This window comes from Pan troglodytes, chromosome 10 (assembly GCF_028858775.2).
Source record: "Pan troglodytes isolate AG18354 chromosome 10, NHGRI_mPanTro3-v2.0_pri, whole genome shotgun sequence".
Classification (NCBI taxonomy): Eukaryota; Metazoa; Chordata; class Mammalia; order Primates; family Hominidae; genus Pan; species Pan troglodytes.
In genome coordinates this window covers 123,554,046-123,580,112 of record NC_072408.2, presented here as the reverse complement: position 1 = coordinate 123,580,112, position 26,067 = coordinate 123,554,046, and the positions used below count along the sequence as shown (strand labels likewise).

The 26,067-nt window shown below is 44.5% G+C and overlaps 1 protein-coding gene and 1 pseudogene across 6 annotated transcripts in view; one reads left to right on the top strand and one right to left on the bottom strand.

Annotated features, from left to right (window-relative positions):
* The window catches only part of RNFT2 (ring finger protein, transmembrane 2), a 114,098-nt gene that overhangs the window by 72,430 nt on the left and 15,601 nt on the right, over positions 1 to 26,067 (bottom strand). For all 6 annotated transcript variants that reach the window (XM_054664665.2, XM_016924320.4, XM_009426335.5 and 3 more), the window contains 3 exons: positions 25,874 to 25,950; positions 13,015 to 13,115; positions 612 to 765 (listed from right to left, as the gene is read on the bottom strand). In XM_054664665.2, the coding sequence (XP_054520640.1) occupies positions 612 to 765; positions 13,015 to 13,115; positions 25,874 to 25,950 (332 nt within the window). The remainder of the gene's footprint in view (positions 1 to 611; positions 766 to 13,014; positions 13,116 to 25,873; positions 25,951 to 26,067) is intronic.
* Positions 24,002 to 24,571, top strand: LOC134807516 (large ribosomal subunit protein eL21-like; annotated as a pseudogene).

Here is a 26,067-nt window from a genome sequence, read left to right as displayed (position 1 = left end):
AATCACTATGTCCTACAGGTGATACCTTGTCTGAGCCCTGCTCAGTCCTCTGAACTCCAATGTCTATTCCCCAAGGCCTCTTCATTCCAACACCTGCCTGGAGGCCTTTCTCTATGATACACTGCAAAGCATCATTGCCCTCACTCCCCACTGCAGGGTCTGTGGCAGACATCACTAATCAATCATGGAGCTCTTTCCTTCTGAGCCTCAGTCCCCTCTATAAAATGAACTCCTGGAAGCCACGAAGAGTCAAAACCTATTAGGACTCTCCTTCCCTGGGAGAAGCAGGTCCCGGGGCATGCTAACATGCTTTTTTTTCCTCTCTCAGGTGAAATGTGGATGAAAATTGCATCAAGGGTAGCTGTGAACAACCTAACTTAGGAAATGCACTTGGAAACTAGAGGTGTGACAAAGTGGTGATGACAAAGAGCCATGCTCAGCTTTGTGGAATTAGAAGAGGTGGGTGACAGGAGCTATGAGCTCAGGCTCTGTTTATTTTATATGCTGACATCAGTCCACCCTCATCCATTCTTTCCTCCTCAGAAGGCAACCTGAATCCTCTGCATGATCCATGTGACTGGGGCTAACTGGTGGCCGCAGCCAGTGCCTACCTTGGACTTGACGGCCAGGATGATCTTGGGCAGGGCCACGATGAGGCACTTGAGGGCGATGGTAATGTACTTCAGAACAAAGTCTGCGATCCCCACAATCCATAGCAGGTCAAAGAAGTCCAGCGTCTCCAGGTTGGGCTTCAGGAATATGAGGCTGGGGGGAGGATTGAGAGAGTCAGAAGGTTCCCTTAGGGCCAGGCCTCAGCAGCTCCTTCTACTCACTCAGGAGCCTTCTAAGTATCACCTGTAGAAAGAGCGCTGAACTGGGAGTCAGACGTCTGTGTCCTTTTCCTGAATCTGCTACTCACCTGCTGTGTGACCTCACGTGGATCTTTTAACCTCTCTGAGTCTTAGTTCCCTTGAGAGTTAAATGGCCATATTGGCCTGGAGTTTCATTAAGGTCCTTGTTTTAGTCCTTTTCTTGTGTTGCTATAACAGAATACCTTAGGCTGGGTAATTTATAGAGGAAAGAGGTGGTTTTGTTTGTTTGTTTGTTTTTGAGATGGAGTCTTGCTCTGTCTCCCAGGCTGGAGTGCAGTGGCATGATCTCGGCTCACTGCAACCTCCACCTCCCGGGTTCAAGTGATTTTCCCGCCTCAGCTTCCCAAGTAGCTGGATTACAGGCACCTGCCAACTCAGCTGGCTAATTTTTTGTATTTTTAGTAGAGACAGGGTTTCGCCATGTTGGTGAGGCTGGTCTCAAACTCCTGACCTCAAGTGATCCACCCGCCTCAGCCTTCCAAAGTGCTGGGATACAGGCGTAAGCCACTGCTGTTGGCCAGAGGAAAGAGTTTTATTTAGCCCAGGGTTCTACAGGCTGGGAAGTTCAAGGGCATGGCACTAGCTTCTGGTGAGGCCTATTTTTCTGGTGCATCATAACATGAAGGAGAAGGCCAAAGGGGAAGCAGACAAAACCCCAGGGGCGTCCTGGCTTTATAAGAACCCACCCTCACAGGAACTAATCCATTCCCATGAGACTAATCCAGTTTTACTAGAGCAAGAACTCACTGTCATGAGAACGACACCAAACCACTCATGGAGGATCCATACCCATGACCCAAACACCTTCTGCTAGGCCCCACCTCCCAACATCATTGGGGATCAAATTTCAACATGAGTTTTGGTGGGGACAAACCCAACCATAACAGTCCCCTCTAGTTTTGTGGGTCCACAACAGGCTTTACGAGAGGAGGCAAAAGGAAGGAAGGAAGAAAGGAGGGAAGAAAAGAAAGGGGGAGGAAGAGAGGGAGGAAAGGCAGGGAGGAAGGAAATTACGAAGGCAGGCCAATACTATGAAGGAGCGGGGGAAGCTGATGTGCCGGGAACTGTGCTAAGCTCTTTGCTCACTGTGTCTCACTAATCCTCACGACTGTCCTGTGCAGTGAGTGTTGCTTATCTCCAGTTTATAAATAAGGCACTGAGGCTTGGAGAGGTGGTCAGCTGCCCAAAGTCACACTACATAAGCATAAAGGCGTTGGTATCAGACAGACTTGAACTTGAATCCAGGCTTCTCCATTTATTGGACTCTGGGCAAATAAAGTTATCTCTGGAAGCCTCAGGGTTCTCATGAATAAAATGGGAATTGTTCCCTTCCTCATGGTGTTATTGGCAGGATTTGATGAGATAATGGACAGATTACAGACCCTGCGGTGCAGCAGTGATGATGACAGTAACATTATGAGGCAGGTACTTTTATCCACCCCATTTTGCAGATGAGGAAACTGAGGCACAGAAAGGCAAATATGTGGAAGGTCCTAAAAATATTAAGGGACAGAGGTGGCCTGGAACCCAGACATCCTGGCTGCAGTTACAGTTCTCCATCCATACTCTACAGCTGAGTAGTGTAAACCTATCCATGACCAGATATGTGAAACCTCATGTTCAGTTTCTGTACTTAACTCATTGGAGACAGACAACAGGTGGCTCTCAAACTGGCACTGGTGAAGAGACCACACTTTGAGTGGCACTGCTCTCCAACACCCCCCAAGAGGGGGATGTTCTTTGTAATAGTGGCTAAAATATCCTGGCTTTAGATGTCATGCAGGCCCTGCTCTGTATATTTTATATGTCTTAACTCATGTTGTCTTCCCAAAGACTCTATGAAGTAGGTACTGTGAATATACCATTTTGAGGCTGGGCACGGTGGCTCACGACTGTAATCCCAGCACTTTGGGAGGCAGAGGCAGGCAGATCACTTGAGGTCAGGAGTTTGAGACCGGCCTGGCCAACATGGTGAAACCCTGTCTCTACTAAAAATATAAAAATTAGCTGGGCATGGTGGTGCATGCCTGTAGTCTCAGCGACTCAGAAGGCTGAGGCAGGAGAATCACTTGAACCTAGGAGGCAGAGGTTGCAGTGAGCCGAGATCATGCCACTGTACTCCAGCGTGGGCGACAGAGTGAGACTCCTTCTCAAAAAAAAAAAAAAAAAAAAAATCCCATTTTGAGCTGAGGACACTGGGGCACTAAGAGGTGGAGTCACCTTCCTGCAGCATCTCTGGTTGAATGTGGAGCTTAGATTGGAACCAGTACTGAACCCACGCTGGTCCCTCTCCTTTCTTCCCGCTGGATTACAGGCTCTGGGCAAGGGCCAGACTGAATCCCATCTGTCTCCTCCAAAGCAGGGAGAAGTACACTCAGCACAGAATGGATGCTTTCTATATGCTTTGGAAATACTCAGCTGGGCTGGGGGAAAAGGGTGCAAAATGAGGCCTCTATTCTAGAATCCTAAGAACGGATTGGTCTGGGTTATTTTGAGTAGGGCAAAATTACTGACAAGTCACTCACAACACCTTCAGTGACCCTCCCACATCCCCGCCCTGTCTCCAAGGAATTCCTCACCTGCAAGTTGGAGTGGTCATCCAGGTCATAACACAGGGAGAGGTTTGCGGCCCTGAGCTCCCGTCTTTAGCTCTGCTCTTGCCCTTCCTGGGATATCCCAGGCTGGTTGGTGGATTTCCACACTCTGCCAAATCTCCAATGCTTCCATGATCATGATCAAATGAAGATCTGCCTTATCCTTTCCATTTTATCTTGGACACAAGTTGGTGTTCAATCCATCTATCTGGGTTTTATTCTATCATCTTAGTGAGTTTTTTTGTTTGTTTGTTTTTGCTTTTGGTTGGGGGGTGGGTGCAAAAGTGTTTTTCTATGGATTCATCAAGTCCAATCATTTCTAAAGTACTCTACAAACTTTAATGGACTGATATATTTTATTGTCAGTTTTGCTCCTCCTTAGGCACCTCCACCAATAATTACGAGGTTTTTTTTTTTTTTTTTTTTTTTTTTGAGAGTCTCGTTCTGTCGCCCAGGCTGGAGTGCAGTGTCGCAACCTTGGCTCACTGCAACCTCCATCTCCTGGCTTCAAGCGATTCTTCTGCCTCAGTCTCCCGAGTAGCTGGGATTACAGAGGCCTACCACCATGCCGGGCTAATTTTTATATTTTTAATAGAGACAGGGTTTCGCCATGTTGGCCAGGCTGGTCTCAGACTCCTGGCCTCAAGTGACCCACCCACCTTGGCCTCCCAAAGTGTTGGGAATACAGGCGTGAGCCACGGTGCCCAGCCTAATTATGATAATTAATCGTAAAAGAATCATATTAATTGTGATATATGTCCAATGTTTTATTGTTTACCCAGTACTTTAATGAGTCTTATGACATGCGGCCTTCCTAACTAGCCTGTAGGCAGATAAGGGAACAATGTGGACTTGGTTCCAATTTTGCAAATCAGGAAACTAGGGAAGGCTCAGAGAGGTGACATGACTTGCCCAAGGGCACAAAGCTGGGAAGTGGTAGAATTAAGGCTCTGATGTTGGTCATCAGACATCAAATCCTGAGAAGATTCAAGCTCAGTGGTAAGTGCTGCCTCCAAGGCGGCACTCCTTAGCAAGGGCTTCATGAAGTCTCAGTGTCCTCACCTGTGAAATGGGTCCCCAGGAGGCCAAAATAAGGTAATGGTTGTTGGTGTCACATACAAGCACCCTCTAGACTGGTGACTTCAGTAAGGACAAGGACTCAGCTATGTTGCTTTTCTCTCTCTTTTTTTTTTTTTTTTTTGAGACAGAGTTTCACTCTTGTTGCCCAGGCTGGAGTGCAATGGTGCAATCTTGGCTCACCGCAACCTCTACCTCCCCGGTTCAAGCGATTTTCCTGCCTCAGCCTTCCAAGTAGCTGGGATTACAGGCATGTGCCACCACACCTGGGTAATTTTGTATTTTTAGTAGAGACAGGGTTTCATCATGTTGGCCAGGCTGGTTCAAACTCCTGACCTCAGGGGATCCACCCACCTCAGCCTCCCAAAGTGCTTGGATTACAGGCGTGAGCCACCGCACATGGCCTGTTGCTCCTCTCTTAAGCTTCTCTCTCTCTTTCTGTGCACCAGTTTGACTCAGCCTGCTTTGATGGGGGCACAGACGTCTGAGACTGGGAATATCATCATACCCAGAAAATGGCATGAGCTGGAAATTCATCCAAGGTTCTGGGAAACTCCACCTCCTCCACCCTCCATCCCCTCCACCCTCCACCCGGACCTTGACATTCTAGACCATGCACTGAATGCAGCGTATGAGATCTGTGTTGACGCCTCAGAACTGAGTCCTCAAATTGCTTTTATGGGTAGCCTCAGAAGATGGCAAAACCACTCAGTCCTTAAAGTTCGTTTTCAAAACAGATGGATGTGATCTGAAAGGCTGACTTGAGTTTCATCCCTGTCCTAGAGGTCCTCTGGCCAACCCTACCCCCAACCATCCACAAAAGAATCTTCCCTCAATTCTGACAGCTCTGATAGTTTCCACAAACAGCAATCACGTTCTGATTAGCATTCACTTATGCAGTGATCTCTAAATACTTTTTTTTTAAATGAAGCTAAATATATTCTGCTTACAGGATTATTTTTCTTTCCTAATTAATTCTTTGGTGTTAAAATAACCATTCTTTTATGAAATGATGTCAGTGGTAGATGATCTTTTTTTCTAATTGTGGTAAAACACACATAACAGAAAATGTACCGTCTTAACCATTTTTACGCGCACAGTTCAATGATGCTAAGTACATTCACATTGTTGCATAATCATCACCACTATCCAACCACAGACCTCTTTTCATCTTGCAAAGCTGAGACTCTGTACCCATTAGCAGTAACTCCACATTCCCTTCTCCCCCCAGTCCCTGGCAACCGCCATTCTTTCTGTCTATAAATTTGACTACTTTAGGTACTTCATGTAAGTGAAATCATACACTTAATGTCCTTTTTTATCTGGCTTATTTCAATTCACAAAATGTCCTCAAGTTTCATCCATGTTGCAGCATGTGTCAGAATTTCCTTTCTATTTAAGGCTGAATAATATTCCACTGTATGTACGTACCGCAGGGTGTTTATCCATTCATCTGTCAATAGACACTGGGTTGCTTCTACCTTTTGGCTATTGCATGATGATCATTTTAAAAATATGTTTTTAGTTGCAAAAAGCAAGCAGATATCTACATGGTAAACCCCTGGACTTTGTTGTGGGTCAATTTACTGGTTTGTGAAATCTCTAAGTCTGGGACTTGCACAATTTTGTATCTGATGTAGCGATGTGATTCCCATCACCCTTACACCCTCTACAGATTCTTCCAAGTAGTTGCATTTAGGGCCTCTGCTGAGCCTGTGACTATTCTGAGATGTGCTCACCACTGCCATCCTCAGGGAAAGCATCCACATCCCCACTGGACTCTGCGACCCAGCCCCTCTGGCCCATGAAAAGCCAACCAGAAGCGCTCTGTCTTTAATTTTAAAGGAGAAACAGAGACTGCCAGTGAACGGCTAAGTCATGCCAAGAACTGAACATCAAATTCCAGGAAGTCCCTGGTCCCTGCCCTTTCTCGAGGCTTGTTGTTTGGTTTTCCTAGGATTGTTTGAGTCCCTGCATGGAACAATGCCTAAAGGAAGAATTCCCTGTTTGCTTAAGTTAGTAACCCAAAGGGCCCTTAGTTGATATGTTTTCTTAATATAGTCCTGGGCACACACACAGGAAGTGTCAATAGACGTTACTTGCGGCTGGGCATGGTGGCTCACGCCTGTAATCCCAGCACTTTGGGAGGCCAAGGCGGGCAGATCACCTGAGGTCAGGAGTTCCTGACCAGCCTGGCCAACATGGTGAAACCTGTCTCTATTAAAATTATGAAAAATTAGCCGGGCGTGGTGGCTCATACCTGTAATCCCAGCACTTTGGGAAGCCGAGGCAGGTGGATCACAAGGTCAAGAGATCGAGACCATCTTGGCCAACTTGGTGAAACCCTGTCTCTACTAAAAATACAAAAATTAGCTGGGTGTGGTGGCATGTGTCTGTAGTCCTAGCTACTTGAGAGGCTGAGGCAGGAGAATTGCTTGAACCCAGGAGACGGAGGTTACAGTGAGCTGAGATTGTGCCACTGCACTCCAACCTGGGCGACAGAGCAAGACTCTGTCTCAAAATAAATAAAGAAATGCTCCTTGCATTTGTTGACATTTCTTGTGCATTAAAGTGATATGCTGGTAAATGAAAGAGTTGTAAAATGGCATGTTCTGCACACTACAACTTCCACAACAAATATGTATAAATATGTAGAGAAAAATGTTAGCAGAGTTGCTGTTAGGTGACAGAATTGGAGGTGTTTTTGGTCCTTTTTAAATGGGTTTTCCAATTTTCACAATTAAAAATAAATTACTTTTGGGCTGGGCGCAATGGCTCACACCTGTAATCCCAGCACTTTGGGAGGCCGAGGCGGGTGGATCACGAGGTCAGGAGATGAAGACCATTCTGGCCAATATGGTGAAACTCTGTCTCTACTAAAAATACAAAAATCAGCCGGGCGTGGTGGCACATGCCTGTAATTCCAGCTACTCAGGAGGCTGAGGCAGGAGAATCGCTTGAACCAGGGAGCTGGAGGTTGCAGTGAGCCGAGATGGCGCCACAGCACTTCAGCCTGGTGACAGAGCGAGACTCTGTCTCAAAAAATAAAAACAAAATAAAATAAAAATTACTTTTGAAATTAGAAATATAAGTAACTTTACAAATTGTGACCAGGTGTGGTGGCCCATGCCAGTATTCCCAGCACTTTGGGAGGCTGAGGTGGGAGGATCGCTTGAGCCCAGAAGTTCAAGGCTGCAGTGAGCCATGATGGCACCACTACCTTCCAGCTAGGGCAACAGAGCAAGACTGTGTCTCCAAAATAAAAGAAATCTGAGATACTCATTTATTTGACAAATATTGATGGGGCAGCAACTATGGGACAGCATTGTATAGGCACCAGGGGAAACAAACTCACTAAAAAACATCGGAGGCTGGCAAGCAGCCCTGAAGGAACTCAGGAGGGAAACTGTTGACCGTTCGAGATGTTCATGGGAGTGAGTGAGATTCTGCCTGCTTCATTTACGTGGGCAGATTTGTGGAGGAAGTGTCTCGTTTCAAAAGAATTTCCAGGTGCATGGCTGCCAGGGTGACAGGGATATTTTAAGGAAGCTGATGATAAGTCGGGGCTAAGTAATCCATTCAATTTCCTGTGCTTTGCCTCCCCACTTGCCCCACCACATTGCATAGAACTCTGAGTCAATGTCACAGAAGAGGGTGCCCACATCATGGGACATGTATTTGGGGTGTAGGAGCAAGAAGCCCTGTTACCTTGTCTCTGCACAGCCCAACCCAGATGGGGTAGACATTTTTATCACTTAACATTATTTAAAAAGCACTGCTATTACTATGTAAAAAAAAGTGTCCATTACAAAAAAATTATAAAATACAGATAATTCTAAAGAAAAAAATAAAATTGCTCATATACGTATATAATTTTTTTTTTTTTTTTTTTTTTTTTTTTTTTTTTTTTTTTACGATAGGATCTCATTCTGTCGCCCAGGCCGGAGTGCAGTGGTGTCATTATGGCTCACTGCAGCCTTGACCTCCCAGGCTTATGTGATCCTCCCACCCTAGTCTCCAGGGTAGCTGGGACTATAGGTGCACGCCACCATGCCCGGCTAATTTTTGTATTTTTTGTAGAGATGGAGTTTCACCATGTTGCCCAGGATGGTCTCGAACTCCTGGGCTCAAGTGATCTGCCCATCTTGGCCTCCCAAAGTGCTGGGATTACAGCGTGAGCCAACGCACCTGGCCTATCCACATGTTTAACGTCTAGAGGACCACTGTTAATATTTTAGGTCAGGAGTCAGCAACCTTTTCCTTTAAAAACAGAGAGCAAATATTTTTGGCTTTGTAAGCTATATGGTCTCTGCCATAACCATTCAACTTTGTTGGAGCACAGATGAACTCATAAATGATACGTAAATGGATGGGTGTAGCTGTGTTTCAGCAAAATGTTACTAATAAAAATGGGTGAATGGCTGTAGTCTGCCAACCTCTGTTTTAGTGAGTATCTTTAAGGACTTTTAAAAAGTATAGGCATAAATGAATGAAAGAATGAATGAATGAAAAAAGAAAAAGCTGGTCACAATGGCTCACACCTGTGAGCCATTTGGGAGGCTGAGGTGGGTGGATCACTTGAGGCAAGGAGTTCAAGACCAGCCTGGGCAACATGGAGAAACATCTCTACTAAAAATAAAAAAATTTAGCTGAGCATGGTAACATGCGCCTGAAGTCCCAGCTACTTGGGAGTCTGAGGTGGGAAGATTGCTTGAGGCTGGGAGGTCAAGGTTTCAGTGAGTGTGATCACACCACTGCACTCCAGCCTGGGTGACAGAGCAAGATGTTGTTTAAAAAAAAAAAAAATGAAAAAACAAAGAAAAAAGACATACATACTTAAAATAGCTTTTAAAAGCTGTTACATTCATCAGATGGGGGAAAAATCAAATACAGTCATACATCGCTTAATGACTGGGACATGTTCTGAGAAACACATCCTTAGGTGACCTGGTCCTTGTGTGAACACCACAGAGTTGACTTACACAAAACTAGTTAGCACAGCCTACTACACATCTAGGCTATATGATATAGCCTATTACTCTTAGATTACAAACCTACATAGCTTGTTACTGTACTGAATACTATAGACAATTATAACACAATGGTATTTGTATATCTAAACAGAAAGGGCACAGTAAAAACACCGTATAAAGGATGAAAAAAGGTACACCCATATAGGACACTTACTATCACTGGAGCTTGCAGGACTGGGAGTTGCTCTGGGTGAGTCAATGAGAGAGTGGTGAATGAATGTGAAGGCCTAGGATATGACTATACACTGCTGTAGAATTTACAGACACTGTACATGTAGGCTACACTACATTTATTTTATTTTATTTTGAGATAGAGTCTCATTCTATCACCCAGACTGGATGCAGTGGCGCGATTTTGGCTTACTGTAGCCTCTGCCTCCCGGGTTCAAATGATTCTCCTGCCTCAGCCTCCCAAGTAGCTGGGATTACAGGCTCCTGCCACCACACCCGGCTAATTTTGGTATTTTTTTTAGTAGAGACGGGGTTTCACCATGTTGGTCAGGCTGGTCTCAAACTCCTGACCTCAAATGATCCACCCGCCTTGGCCTCCCAAAGTGCTGGGATTACAGGCATGAGCCACCATGCCCGGCCGTTACATTTATTTTAAAATGTTTATTTCTTCAATCATAAATTGACCTTAGCTTACTGTAACATTTTTACTTGGTACACTTAGTTTTTATTTTTTGACTATTTTATAATAACACTTAGCTTAATACAGATTGTACAGCTGTACAGAAATATTTTCTTTCTTTATATCCTTATTCTATAAGGTTTTTCCTATTTTTAAAATTTTTTGTTACAACTTAAGACATAAACGTACACCTTAGCCTCACCCTACGTGGGGTCAGAATCATCAATATCACTGTCTTCCACCTCCACATCTTGTCCCACTGGAAGATCTTCAGGGGCAATAACACCCATGGAGCTGTAATCTCCTACGACAGCAATGTCTTCTTCTAAAAGGCACTGCCTAAGGCTGCCTTACAGTTAACTTTGAGACGGAGTCTCACTCTGTCTGAAGTGCAGTGGCGTGATCACGGCTCACTGCAACCTCTGCCTCCCGGGTCCAAGCAATTCTCTGGCTCAGCCTCCCAAGTAGCTGGAATTACAGGCACCTGCCACCACGCCCAGCTAATTTTTGTATTTTTAGTAGAGACAGGGGTTTCACCATCTTGGCCAGGGTGGTCTTGAACTCCTGACCTCGTGATCTGCCCACCTTGGCCTCCCAAAGTGCTGGGATTACAGGTGTGAGCCACTGCGCCCGGCCAACTTTTATTTTTTACAAGTAGAAAAAGTATACTCTAAAATGACAATGGGTGGGCACTGTGGCTCACGCCTGCAATCTCAGCACTTTGGGAGGTTGAGGCAGGTAGATCACCTGAGATAAGGAGTTCGAGACCAGCCTGGCCAATATGGCAAAACACTTTCTCTACTAAAAATACAAAAATTAGCCGGGCGTAGTGGTGAGCACCTGTAATCCCAGCTATTTGGGAGGCTGAGGCAGGAGAATCACTTGAACCTGGGAGGCGGAGGTTGCAGTGAGCCGAGATCACACCACTGCACTCCAGCCTGGGCGACAAGGGCAAAACTCGTTTCAAAAAGAAAAAAAAGAGAGAGAGAAAAATAAAAAAAAATGACAATGAAAAGTATAGTAAAAATATAAACCAGTAACATAGTCTTTTATGATCATTATCAAGCATTAGGTACTGTACATAATTGCATGCACTCTACTTTTATATGACTGGCAGGACAATAGGTTTACCCCAGCATCACCACAAATACATGAGTAAGGCACTGTGCTACAGCGTTATGATGGCTGCAATATCACTGGGTAATAGAATTTTCCAGCTTCATTATAACCTTATGGGACCACTGTTGTCTATATGGTCCATCGTTGACAGAAACATCATTACGTGACACATGACTGTAATATAAAAGGCCAAACTGGGCTGGGTGCGGTGGCTCATGCCTGTAATCCCAGCACTTTGGGAGGCCGAGGCCGGCGGATCACCTGAGGTCAGGAGTTCGAGACCAGCCTGGCCAACATGGTGAAACCCCATCTCTATGAAAAATACAAGAATTAGCTGGGCATGGTGGCAGGTGCCTGTAATCCCAGCTACTCAAGAGGCTGAGACGGGAGAATCACTTGAACCTGGGAGGCATAGGTTGCAGTGAGCCGGGATTGCACCACTGCACCCCAGCCTGGGCAACAAAGAGTGAAACTCCATCTCCAAAAAAAAAAAAAAAAAGGCCAAACTGTGCAAAGTAAGTTTCTGATCTCCAGTGCCCACCAAGAGGCAATTATTATTTCTAGTTTCTTGGTTGTCCTTCCAGAAATATTCCAGACCTGCACTATTCATACAGTGTTCACTAACCATTTTGAACACTTGAAATGTGGTTAGTTGGAACTGACATGAGCTGTATATGTAAGATACCAGATTACAAAGAGTTAACGTGAAAAAAGAATGTAAAACCAGGGGCAGTGGCTCACGCCTGTAATCCCAGCACTTTGGGAGGCCAAGGCAGGTGGATCACGAGGTCAGGAGTTTGAGACCAGCTTGACCAATATGGTGAAACCCTGTCTCTACTAAAAATACAAAAATTCGCTGGGCGTGGTGGCACATGTCTGTAATCCCAGCTACTTGGGAGGCTGAGGCAGGAGAACTGCTTGAACCTGGGAGGCGGAGATTGCAGTGAGCTGAGATCGTGCCACTGCACTCCAGCCTGGGCGACAGAGTGAGACTCTGTCTCAAAAAACAAGAAAAAACAAAAAAAAAAAAACAAAACATAATTTTTATATCGATCATATGTTGAAATGACAATCTTTTGGGGCCAGGTGCGGCGGCTCACACCTGTAATCAATCCCAGCACTTTGGGAGGCCAAGGCAGGTGGATTGCCTGAGCTCAGAGGCCCGAGCCCAGCCTGGGCAACACAGGGAAACCCCATCTCTACAAAAAATGTAAAAATTAGCCAGGTGTGGTGGCATGCACTTGTAGTACCAGCTACTTGGGAGGCTGATGTGGGAGGATCACCTGAGCCCTGGGAGGTCGAGGCTGCAGTGAGCCATGATCACACCACTGCCAGCCTGGGTGATGCAGTGAGATCCTGTCTCAAAAAAAAAGCAAAACAAACAGACAAAACAAAAAACAAATATTTTTGATATACTGGGTTAAATAAAATCAATTATTATAATTGATTCCACCTGTTTCTGTTTAGTTTTCAGGAACTAGAAGATGTTAATTTACCTATGTGGCTTGCCTTGAAATTCTACTATTGAGTGCTGGTCTAGATATATATGAGTAGTAACAGCAGGGTGGAATTTGGAAGTTACAACATGACATAGAGCTTGTGCCTCATTCTCAAGTGAAAGGGTACGTGCCCCAACCCCAGCCAAGTGCCCTACTCTCCCACCGTGGGGGTTGGATTCCCATGCTCACCTGTTGTACAGCTGCTGGGAGCTGAATGTATAAAGCACATAGAGGGTGTTCCCCGCCAGAAAGGCCAGGATCCACAAGATGACCAGCACTGACCTCTTCTCCTGAAGACAAAGCAAGAGATATGTGATATCAAAGGTGCATGTGGCAGAACCTTCCAGAATGTACCCTGATGACTGGCAGCTTTTCACTTTGTCAACATTTTGAAGGAAGTGGTGCTGAAGGTGAAAGGAAGGGCATTGGCACCTTTCTATTCCACTGATACCCAAGCGGTGGTCACGGAGAAAGTGGCAGAATGGTGGACATCTGCTTGAAAAACTATCTAGAAAGGCAAGAGAACACCATGGTTCGCAGCAGACTCCAGAGCAGGATGGCACACATTCAAATCCCTGGTCAAATCCTGTGTGGGAGCTGTCCAACTCCAGGCAAGTTATTTAAACTCTTTCAGTTTCCCTTTCCTCATCTGTAAAATGGGTATATCTTAGTATCTACCTTATAGAGTTGTAAGAATTAAAGTACATAAAATGCTGTTAAGAACTAAAGCACAGAGAGGTTAAGAAACCTCAAGGGGCTGTGTTTTAAGTCTCAGTGTCTTCATTTGAAAATGGGGTTGTTAAAGATTAAATCAAATTTTTTATTTTAATTTTTTTTTCTGTTGCCTAGGCTGGAGTACAGTAGTGTGATCATAGCTCACTGTAACCTTGAACTCCTGGGCTCAAGTGATCCTCCTGCCTCAGCATCCTAAGTAGCTAGCACCACAGGCAGGTGTCACTATACCTGGCTAAACAAAATTTTTAAATTTTTTTTTAGAGACAGAGTCTTGCTATTTGGCTCAGGCTGGTCTTGAACTCCTGGCCTCAAGTGATCCTCCTGCCTTGGGCTCCCAAAACACTGGAATTACAGGCAAAAGTCAAATTTTTAAATGCAAACATTCAGTCTGGTACAGATTCGTATTTAAAGCTTGCTAAGGGGTAGGACTGATTATTAAGAGTTTACAACCCAGCAGAAGATTCAGATCTAGAGGTTGGAAATTTCTGCTTTCACTTTTTCTAGGGAAGACCTCTGGCCCACTGCCCTGGACTGACCATTCCATGGAATGCCACAGTGTAGAATTAAATCCAAGCTTATATACCTAATTCTCAAAGCCCTTCACAATCCAGCCCCATTTCTCCTTCTTCAGCCTCATTCCTGTCTAGTCCCCAGGAAGACAAATTGGAAATCCTCAGTTTGCTGTTTCCCAGCAGTTTCATAGCCTGACAGCAATCCTAGGAAATGTCTGAAGGAGATGCAAAGGGGGGCGTGTTCCTGCCTATGTACCCTGGGACACATAGGCAGATCCCTCTGCTGTTGATTCTCAACAGCTCGTGCCTTTTTTCAGACTGGAGTGGCTGCATTGCTGGAATAAGATGAGGTCATAACTTTCCCAGTGTAACCTTCCCTGTGGTTTCGGTAAATGCTCAATACACAGTGTCTCCAGACACAGCTCAGTGCCCCACGCACTGTTATGATGCACATTTCCAGAGAGTGGACGAAACAAATGCATCTCCATCCACCCATTATTCCAGGAGCAGTCAAGGTTAATGATGCTAGAAACCACCTCCAACCAACCAACTGCTCTTATCAATGTGATTAATCCACCCGGCAGCTCTTTTTACTCCAATGAATAATAGATTCCAGTTTAATTCTCTATGAATCCAAACCAAAGGTGAATAGGAAGAGGGAATTAGCAATGTTCTGGGAAGACAGAAACTGAAGGACAAAGGAGGTAGTTCTCTCCTAATCAGCTGCGACGCCTAAGCTTACTAAGGGCCATGTAGACCTGCTCTTATGGAAGATACGCACATACAGGCAAAGTGTCACCTGTGTCTTCATGAGCATCAAGGACCCCTGGAGGCCCGTCCATGGATACAGAGATCCTCTCAGCTCCTAAAATTTAAGTCAAGGTGCCATTTGGATGTTACTGCATTTGAGACAGACCTAGCCCTCAAAGCTGCCTCCTACTGTTTTGTTTGTTTGTTTTTGAGACGGACTTTTGCTCTTGTTGCCCAGGCTGGAGTGTAGTGGCGCAATCTCAGCTCATTGCAACCTCTGCCTCCTGGGTTCAAGTGGTTCTCCTGCCTCAGCCTCCCAAGTGGCTGGGATTACAGGCGCCCACCACCATGCCCAGCTAATTTTTGTATTTTTAGTAGGGACGGGGTTTCACCATGTTGGCCAAGCTGGTCTCGAACTGCTGAACTCAGGTGATCTACCTGTCTCAGCCTCCCAAAGTGCTGGGATTATAGGCGTGAGCCACTGTCCTTGCCCCCTCCTACTGTTTTAACAACAGCAGAAAGGAGTTTGCATAAAGAAGATGAGACTAAGGGTCAGGAAGGACCTCTGACTCTGTCCCCAACTCCGAACCTCAATGTGCTCATGTGCAAATGGAGACTGGGTTGTCCTCCATGCTGCATGGAGGACCAAGTGCTTTTGAGAAAGCAGATGATGCTATAGAAGGGTCAGTGAAGCTGGTGATTATTATGGGATCACCTGTGCAGGAGAAAGCACAGACTTAAAAAAAAAAATTATTTCCATAGGTTTTTGGTGAACAGGTGGTATTACATGAATAAGTTCTTTTGTGGTGATTTGTGAGATTTTCGTGCACCCATCACCTGGGCAGTATACACTGAACCCAATTTGTAGTCTTTAATCCCTCACTCCCTTCCCACTCTTTCCCCCAGAGTCCCCAAAGTCCACTGTATCATTCTTATGCCTTTGCATCCTTATAGCCTAGCTACCACTTATGAGTGAGAACATACAAAAGGTTTAGCTTTTCATTCCTGAGTTACTTTACTTAGAATAATAGTCTCCAATCCCATCCAGGTTGCTGCGAATTCCATTAATTCATTCCTTTTTATGGCCGAGTAGAATTCCATCATATACATATACCAGTTTCTTTACCCACTCGTTGGTTGATGGGCATTTGGGATGGTTCTACATTTTTGAAATTGTGAATTGTGCTGCTATAAACATGAGTACGTAAGTATTTTTTTCATATAATGACTTCTTTTCCTCTGGGTAGATGCCTAGCAGTAGGATTGCTGGATCAAATGGTAGTTCTACTTTTAGTTCTTTCCCCCCCGCCCCCCTTTTTTTTTGAGATGGAGTCTCGCTCTGTCACCCAGGCTGGAGTGCACTGGCGCGATCTCGGCTCACTGCAAGTTCCAACTCCCAGGTTCACGCCATTCTCCTGCCTCAGCCTCCCGAGTAGCTGGGACTACAGGCGCCTGCCACCACATCCAGCTAATTTTTTTGTTGTTGTTTTTTTTTTTTTTAACTGAGATGGGGTTTCACTGTGTTAGCCAGGATGGTCTCGATCTCCTGACCTTGTGATCCACCCACCTCAGCCTCCCAAAGTGCTGGGATTACAGGCGTGAGCCACTGCGCCCAGCCTAGTTCTACTTTTAGTTCTTTAAGGAATCTCCACACTGTTTTCCATAGTGGTTGTACTAGTTTACATTCCCACCAGCAGTGTAGAAGTGTTCCCGCATTCATGCCGACATCTATTATTTTTTGATTTTTTGATAATGGCCATTCTTGCTGGAGTAAGGTGGTACTGCATTGTGGTTTTGATTTGCATTTCCCTGATCGGTAGTGATGCTGAGCATTTTTTCATAAGTTTGTTGGCCATTTGTATATCTTCTTTTGAGAATTGCCTATTAACATCCTTAGGCCACTTTCTGATGAGATTTTTTTTTTTTTTCTGAAAGCACAGACTTTTGAAAACTAGCTCAATTAAATGTTTCCTACATGCCAGGCACCATGCTAAACATTGCCTTCTTTTTATTTTTTCTTAAACAGAGAAGGTCTTGTTCTGTTGCCCAGGCTAGAGTGCAGTGGTGCAATCATAGCTCACTGCAGCCTCAAACTCCTGGGATCAAGCAATCCTCCTGCTTCAGCCTCCTGAGTAGCTAGGATGACAGGCACATGCCCCCACACCTGGCTAACTTTTTAAAAAAACTTTTGCAAGCCAGGTATGGTGGCTCACGCCTGTAATCCCAGCACTTTGGGAGGCTGAGGTGGTCGGATCACCTGAGGTCAAGTGTTCAAGACCAGCCTGGCCAACATGGTGAAACCCCATCTCTACTAAAAATATAAAAATTAGCCAGGCATGGTGGCATGCACCTGTAATCTCAGCTACTCAGGAGGCTGAGGCAGGAGAATCACTTGGTAATCTTGGTGGTGCACACCTGTAATCTCGCTACTTGGGAGGCAGAGGTTGCAGTGAGCCGAGATTGCACTACTGCACTCCAGCCTGGGTGACAGAGTGAGACTTCATCTCAAAAAAAAAAAAAAAAAATTGGTAGAGAAGAAAGGGGTCTTGCTATGTTGCCCAGACTGGTCTCAAACTCCTGGGTTCAAGGGATCCTCCCGCCTCAGCCTCCTGAGTTGCTGGGATTACAGGCATAGGCCACCATACCCAGTACTTGTGCTAAACACCTTGTATGCACTATTTCTTTCTTTGTTTTTTTTTTTTTTTGAGATGGAGTGAAACCATCTCAAACCATCAAACCATCTCAACCCAGGCTGGTGTGCAATGACACAATCTTGGCTCACTTCAACCTCCACCTCCCAGGTTCAAGCAATTCTCCTGCCTCAGCCTCCCAAGTAGCTGGGATTACAGGTGTGAGCCACCATGGCTGGCTAATTTTGTATCTTTTTAGTAGAGACCGGGTTTCACCACATTGTTCAGGCTGGTCTCGAACTCCTGACCTCAAGTGATCCACCTGCCTTGGCCTCCCAAAATGCTGGGATTACATGCATGAGCCACCGTGCCTGGCTCTTTTCTTTTTTTCTGTTTTTTTTTTTTTTTTTTTGAGACAGTCTCACTCTGTCACCCGGGTTGGAGGGTGGTGGTGTGATCTTGGCTCACTACAACCTCTGCCTCCCAGATTCAAATGATTCTCATGCCTCAGCCTCCTGAGTAGTTGGGATTACAGGCGTGAGCCACCGCGACCGGCCTGGATGCACTATTTCATTCAATCCTTTCAATGGGTTTGTGAATTGGTGCCAACAGGCTCTTTTCCAGAGGCGGCACCTGAGGCTGAGATCACCAAGGTAACCTAATTGAGGGTCTGCAGGTGGGTGGAGGAGCAGGGATTTGAACCTGGAATGAGCACGGGCTCAACTACCCAGGTGCAAATCATGATGCCATCACTTGCACTGGCTGTGTGACCTCAGGTAAGGAACTTAGTGTCTCTGAGCCACTGTTTCCTCAGTGGGAAAATGACAGAAAAATGATTTTGTTTCCCTCCCAGGTTGCTGGGATGAACCTGCTGAGATGAGCAATGGGCTCAGTACTGTGCCGGGCACGCAGTTAGTGCTCAGCAGACACAGAGGACATGCAGGAGGATGGTGGTGAAGCTCTATGTCCACCCAGCAGCATAAGAGGAATGGCCATAAGCATGAAGGTGGAATGAAAGTAACCTAATGGGGCCGGGCATGGTGGCTCACGCCTGTAAACCCAGCACTTTTGGAGGCCAAGGTGTGCGGATTACCGGAGGTCAGGAGTTTGAGACCAGCCTGGCCAACATGGTGAAACCCCGTCTCTACTAAAAATACAAAATTAGCTAGGCGGGGTGGTGTGTGTCTGTAGTCCCAGCTACTGGGGAGACTGAGGCAGAGGAATTGTTTGAACCTGGGAGGCAGAGGTTACAGTGCGCCAAGATCATGCCACTGCACTCCAGCCTGGGCAACAGAGCAAGATTCCGTCTCAAAAAGAAAGTAACAAAAAATGAAAGTGAGCTAATGAGCTGAATGTCTGCGGCGTAAAGGGACTGGGCTAGGTGTACGTGGAGGAGATGCTGCTGTTGGAGGGGAGAAAGAAGGAACATTCAGGGATCTACCCAGGGCTGATAGACAGAAGAATGGCCTCCCTAGGAGGCTGAGGTCAGAGGATTGCTTGAATCCGGGAGTTGGAGGCTACAATGAGCTATGGTCATGCCACTGCACTGCAGCCTGGACAACAGAGCAAGACTCTGTCTCTAAAAATTATGAAATAAAAGAAGAAGTTTTGGTGAGATCATGGCGGATGGGAGGCAGGACTAGATTGCAGCTCCAGAGAGAGCGGCGGGCGGCAGCTCGCATTGTGAATTATAGCACCAGATTGACTGCAAGGACGAACCAGCAATGCCGAGAGGACCCACAGACTCTGAAGGAAACGGACTGCTCCTGCAGGACCCAGGAGAGCCCCCAAAACTGCGAATGCCCCAACTGCGGAAGTGGGAAAGGGAGACCCTCCTCTCCCGAACACTCACCCTCACGGGGGAAGCTGAAGGTCTGTTTGCAGGAGAAGTTTCCAACTTTATCTGGCGCTGAGTCAATTTGGAAAGCCGAGCAAAATACAGGCGTAGAGGAAGCAGCAGCAAGGCCCTGGGAGCTCACTGGGTCCCCCAGCAGCCCATTCCTGTCTGGCACCACGGGGATCCAATGGGTAGGAGCAAGGGCTAAAACTCCACAGGGAGAAGCAAATCTCTAGCTGAACTGTGTAACAAGTTGAACAGGGTAAGAAGCCTCCTGGCCAGAACTCAGGGGAGGGTGCAAATCCAGTGTGCAGACTCCACAGCGGCGGCACGAACTAAACCCTCTTCTTTGGCAGCTGGGAGGCGGATAGTCTGGGGCAGGTTTTCAAGCCCCTATCGCTCTCCACCTGGAAATGGTCTGGGGGCTGTTGTGGTGGGCACGGTGGGAGTGAGACCAGCCCTTCGTTTTGCAGGGGAGCTGGGTGAGGCCTGTGACTGCCAGCTTTCCCCCACTTCCCTGACAACCCGCATGACTCAGCAGAAGCAGCCATAATCCTCCTTGGTACACAACACCAGTGACCTGGGAATGTCACCTACTTAACCCATAGCAAGACCCGCCCAAGGAGAGTGAGAGGTCAGAAGCGCCTAGCCTCACCCCAAACCGATGGTCCTTCCCTCCTACCCACCCTGGTAGCGGAAGACAAAGGCCATAGAAACTCGAGAGTTCTAGAGCTCCACGGGTTCCTCGCCACGCTACCACAGCTGATGCTCTCTGGAAAGCGCCACCTCCTGGCAGGAGGCCAACCAGCACAAAAATAGCACATTAAACCACCAAAGCTAAGAACCCTCACGGAGTCCATTGCACCCTCCACCACCTCCACGGCAACAGGCACTGGTATCCATGGCTGAGAGACCCATAGACAGTTCACATCACAGGACTCTGTGCAGACAACCCCCAGTACCAGCCTGGAGCCAGGTAGACTCGCTGAGTGGCTAGACCCAGAAGACAGACAACAATCACTGCAGTTTGGCTCACAGGAAGCCACATCCATAGGAAAAGGGGGAAGAGTACCAAAAAGAGGGAAAACCCCCTGGGACAAAAGAATCTGAACAACAGCCTTCAGCCCTAGACCTTCCGTCTGACGGAGTCTACCCAAATGAGAAGGAACCAGAAAACCAACCCTGGTAATATGACAAAACAAGGCTCTTCAACACTCCCCCAAAATCACACTAGTTCACCAGCAATGGATCTAAACCAAGAAGAAATCCCTGATTTACCTGAAAAAGAATTCAGAAAGTTAGTTATTAAGCTAATCAGGGAGGGACCAGAGAAAGGCAAAGCCCAGTGCAACGAATTCCAAAATATGATACAAGAAGTGAAGGGAGAAATATTCAAGGAAATAGATAGCTTAAAGAAAAAACTATTAAAAATTCAGGAAACTTTGGACACATTTTTAGAAATGCAAAATGCTCTGGAAAGTCTCGGCAATAGAATTGAACAAGTAGAAGAAAGAAATTCAGAGCTCGAAGACAAGGTCTTTGAATTAACCCAATCCAACAAAGACAAAGAAAAGGGAATAAGAAAATATGAACAAAGCCTCCAAGAAGTCTGGGATTACGTTAAATGACCAAACCTAAGAATAATCAGTGTTCCTGAAGAAGAGAATTCTGAAAGCTTGGAAAACATATTTGGGGGAATAATCGAGGAAAATGTCCCCGACCTTGCTAGAGACCTAGACATCCAAATACAAGAAGCACAAAGAACACCCGGGAAATTCATCGCAAAAAGGTCTTTGCCTAGGCACACTGTCATCAGGTTATCCAAAGTTAAAACGAAGGAAACAATCTTAAGAGCTGTGAGACAGAAGCACCAGCTAACCTATAAAGGAAAACCTATCAGATTAACGGCAGATTTCTCAGCAGAAACCCTACAAGCTAGAAGGGATTGGGGCCCTATCTTCAGCCTCCTCAAACAAAACAATGATTAGCCAAGAATTTTGTATCCAGTGAAACTAACAATCATATATGAAGGAAAGATACAGTATTTTCAGACAAACAAATGCTAAGAGAATTCACCCATTACCAAGAATTTGCCATTACCAAGTCACCACTATAAGAACTGCTAAAAGGAGCTCTAAATCTTGAAACAAATCCTGGAAACACATCACAACAGACCCTCTTTAAAGCATAAATCACACAGGACCATAAAACAAAAATACAAGTTAAAAAGCAAAAACAAAAAATGAAAAAAACCAAAGTACACGGGCAACAAAGAGCATGATGAATGCAATGGTACCTCACATTTCAATACTAACATTGAATGTAAGTGGCCTAAATGCTCCACTTAAAAGACACAGAATCACAGAATAGATAAGAACTCACCAACCAACCATCTGCTGCCTTCAGGTGACTCACCTAACACATAAGGACTCACATAAACTTAAAGGGGTGGAAAAAGGCATTTCATGCAAATGGACACCAAAAGCAAGCAGGGGTAGCTATTCTTATATCAGACAAAACAAACTTTAAAGCAACAGTGGTTAAAAGAGACAAAGAGGGACATTATATAATGGTAAAAGGCCTTGTCCAACAGGAAAATATCACAATTCTAAATATATATGCACCTAACACTGGAGCTCCCACATTTATAAAACAATGACTAACAGACCTAAGAAATGAGATTGACAGCAACATAGTAATAGTAGGGGACTTCAGTATTCCACTGGCAGCACTAGACAGGTCATCAAGACAGAAAGTCAACAAAGAAACAATGGATTTAAACTATACCTTGGAACAAATGGATTTAACAGATACATACAGAACATTTCATCTGACAACCGCAGAATACACATTCTATTCAACAGCGCATGGAACTTTCTCCAAGATAGACTATATGATAGGCCACAAAACGAGCCTCAATAAATTTAAGAAAATTGAAATTATATCAAGTACTCTCTCAGACCATGGCAGAATAAAACTGGAAATCAACTCCCAAAGGAATCTTCAAAACCATGCAAACACATGGAAATTAAATAACCTGCTCCTGAATGAGCATTGGGTCAAAAATGACATCAAGATGGAAATTAAAAAATTCTTCAAACTGAATGACAATAATGACACAACCTATCAAAACCTCTGGGATATAGCAAAGGTGGTGCTAAGAGGAAAGCTCATAGCCCTAAATGCTTACATCAAAAAGACTGAAAGAGCACAAACTGACACTCTAAGGTCACCCCTCAAGGAACTAGAGAAACAAGAAGAAACCAAATCCAAACCCAGCAGAAGAAAGGAAATAACCAAGATCAGAGCAGAACTAAATGAAATTGAAACAAAAAAATTCAAAAGATAAACAAAACAAGAAGCTGATTCTTTGAAAAGATAAATAAAACTGATAGACCATTAGCAAGATTAACCAAGAAAAGAAGAGAGAAAATCCAATGACCTCACTAAGAAACGAAACAGGAGATATTTCAAGTGACACCACTGAAATATAAAAGGTCAATCAAGGCTACTATGAACACCTTTATGCACAAAAACTAGAAAACCTAGAAGAGATGGATAAATTCCTGGAAAAATACAACCCTTCTTGCTTAAATCAGGAAGAATTAGATACCCTAAACAGACCAATAACAAGCAGCGAGATTGAAATGGTAATTAAAAAATTACCAACAAAAAAAAGTTCAGGACCAGACAGATTCACAGCAGAATTCTACCAGACATTCGAAGAATTGGTACCAATCTTTTTAACATTATTCCACAAGATAGAGAAAGAAGGAACCCTCCCTAATTCATTCTATGAAGCCAGCATCACCCTAATACCAAAACCAGGAAAGGACATAACCAAAAAAGAAAACTACAGATGGATATCCTTGATGAACATAGATGCTAAAATCCTTAACAAAATACTTGCTAACCGAATCCAACAAATTACCAAAAAGATAATCCACCATGATCAAGTGGGTTTCATACCAGGGATGCAGGGATGGTTTAACATGCGCAAGTCAATAAATGTGATACACCACGTAAACAGAATTAAAAACAAAAATCACATGATCATTTCAATAGATGCAGAAAAAGCATTTGACAAAATCCAGCATCCCTTTATAATTAAAACTCTCAGCAAAATGGCATAAAAGGGACATACCTTAGTGTAATAAAAGCCATCTATGATAAACCCACAGCCAACATAAAACAAACTTTTCAGATACAAGATTAATGTACACAAGTCAGTAGCTCTTTTATACACCAACAGCGACCAAGTAGAGAATCACATCAAGAACTCAACCCCTTTTACAATAGCTGCAAAACAAAAAACAAAAAACAAAAAAAAACCTTAGGAATATACCTAACCAAGGAGTTGAAAAACCTCTACAAGGACAACTACAAAACATTGCTGAAAGAAATCATAGATGACACGAACAAATGGAAACACATCCCATGCTCATGAATGGGTAGAATCAATACTGTGAAAATGACCATACTGCCAAGAGCAATCTACAAATTCAATGCAATCCTCATCAAAATACTACCATCATTCTTCACAGAATTAGAAAAAAAAAATTCCAAAATTCATATGGAACCAGAAAAGAGCCCACATAACTGAAGCAAGACTAAGCAAAAAGAAAAAGCTGGAGGCATCACACTACCTGATTTCAACCTATACTATAAGGCCATAGTCACCAAAACAGCATGGTACTGGTACAAAAATAAGGACATATCTTTTCCTTTCAGCCGGAACTGCCATCTTCTAGTAATTCGCCAAAATGACGAACACAAAGGGAAAGAGGAGAGGCACCCGATATATGTTCTCTAGGCCTTTTAGAAAACATGGAGTTGTTCCTTTGGCCATGTATATGTGAATCTATAAGAAAGGTGATATTGTAGACATCAAGGGAATGGGTACTGTTCAAAAAGGAATGCCCCGTAAGTGTTACCATGGCAAAACTGGAAGATTCTACAATGTTACCCAGCATGCTGTTGGCATTGTTGTAAACAAACAAGTTAAGGGCAAGATTCTTGCCGAGAGAATTAATGTGCATATTGAGCACATTAAGCACTCTGAGAGCCGAGACAGCTTCCTGAAATGCATGAAGGAAAATGATCAGAAAAAGAAAGAAGCCAAAGAGAAAGGTACGTGGGTTCAACTCAAGTGCCAGCCTGCTCCACCCAGAGAAGCACACTTTGTGAGAACCAATGGGAAGGAGCCTGAGCTGCTGGAACCTATTCCCTATGAATTCATGGCATAATAGGTGTTAAAAAAAAAAAAAAAAAAAAAAAAGACCTCTGGGCTATAAAAAAAAAATAGGGACATAGACCAATGGAACAGAATAGAGAACCCAGAAATAAACCAAAATACTTACAGCTAACTGAACATAACAAAAACATAAAGTGGGGAAAGGACACCCTTTTCAACAAATGGTGCTGGGATAATTGGCTAGCCACATGTAGGAGAGTGAAACGGGATCCTCATCTCTCACCTTATACAAAAATCAACTCAAGATGGATTAAGGATTTAAACCTAGGACCTAAAACTATAAAAATTCTAGAAGATAACATTGGAAAAACCCTTCTAGACATTGGCTTCGGCAAGGATTTCATAACCAAGAACCCAAAAGGAAATGCAATAAAAACAAAGATAAATAGCTGGGACCTAATTAAACTAAAGAGCTTTTGCACAGCAAAAGGAACAGTCAGCAGAGTAAACAGACAACCCACAGAGTGGGAGAAAATCTTCACAATCTGTACATCTGACAAAAGACTAATATCCGGAATCTACAATGAACTCAAACAAATCAGTAAGAAAAAAACAAACAATCCCATCAAAAAGTGGGCTAAGAACATGAATAGACAATTTTCAAAAGAAGATATACAAATGGCCAACAAACATGAAAAAATGCTTAACGCTGCTAATGATCAGGGAAATGCAAATCAAAACCACAATGTGATACCACCTCACTCCTGCAAGAATGGCCATAATCAAAAAGTCAAAAAACAATAGATGCTAGTGTGAATGCGGTGGACAGGGAACACGTCTACACTGCTGGTGGGAATGTAAACTAGTACAACCGCTATGAAAAACAGTGTGAGAGATTCTTTAAAGAACTAAAAGTAGAACTACCATTTGATCCAGCAATCCCACTACTGGGTATCTACCCAGAGGAAAAGAAGTCATTATTCAAAAAAGATACTTGCACACGCAAGTTTATAGCAGCACAATTCACAATTTTAAAATTGTGGAACCAACCCAAATGCCCACCAATCAATGGGTGTATAAAGAAATTGTGGTGTATATATATGTATATACATATATACATGGTGGAATACTACACAGCCATAAAAAGGAATGAATTAACAGCACTTGCAGTGACCTGGATGAGATTGGAAACTATTATTCTAAGTGATGTAACTCAGGAATGGAAAACCAAACATTGTACGTTCTCACTGATATGTGGGAGTTAAGCTATGAGGACGCAAAGGCATAAGAATGATACAATGAACTCTGGAGACTTGCCGGGAAGACTGTGCCTGGCTTGTGGCTTATTTGTTGCAGCAGCCACAGGAGACTAGGTCGGAAAGTGACTCACCTTCAGAGAGACCTGTTCTCGAAGCGTGGAGTTGGCATAGGCGAAGGTGCTGGCCATCCCGATGCACACAGCAATGCCTGTGGGACAGAGAAGGGCCTGATGTCACCCACTTAGACTCATCAGGCCTAGCCCAGGTGCTGAGCAACATGGGGGAAAAGGCACATCCCTGGTCCCCTCAGAGTTGACAGAAGAGA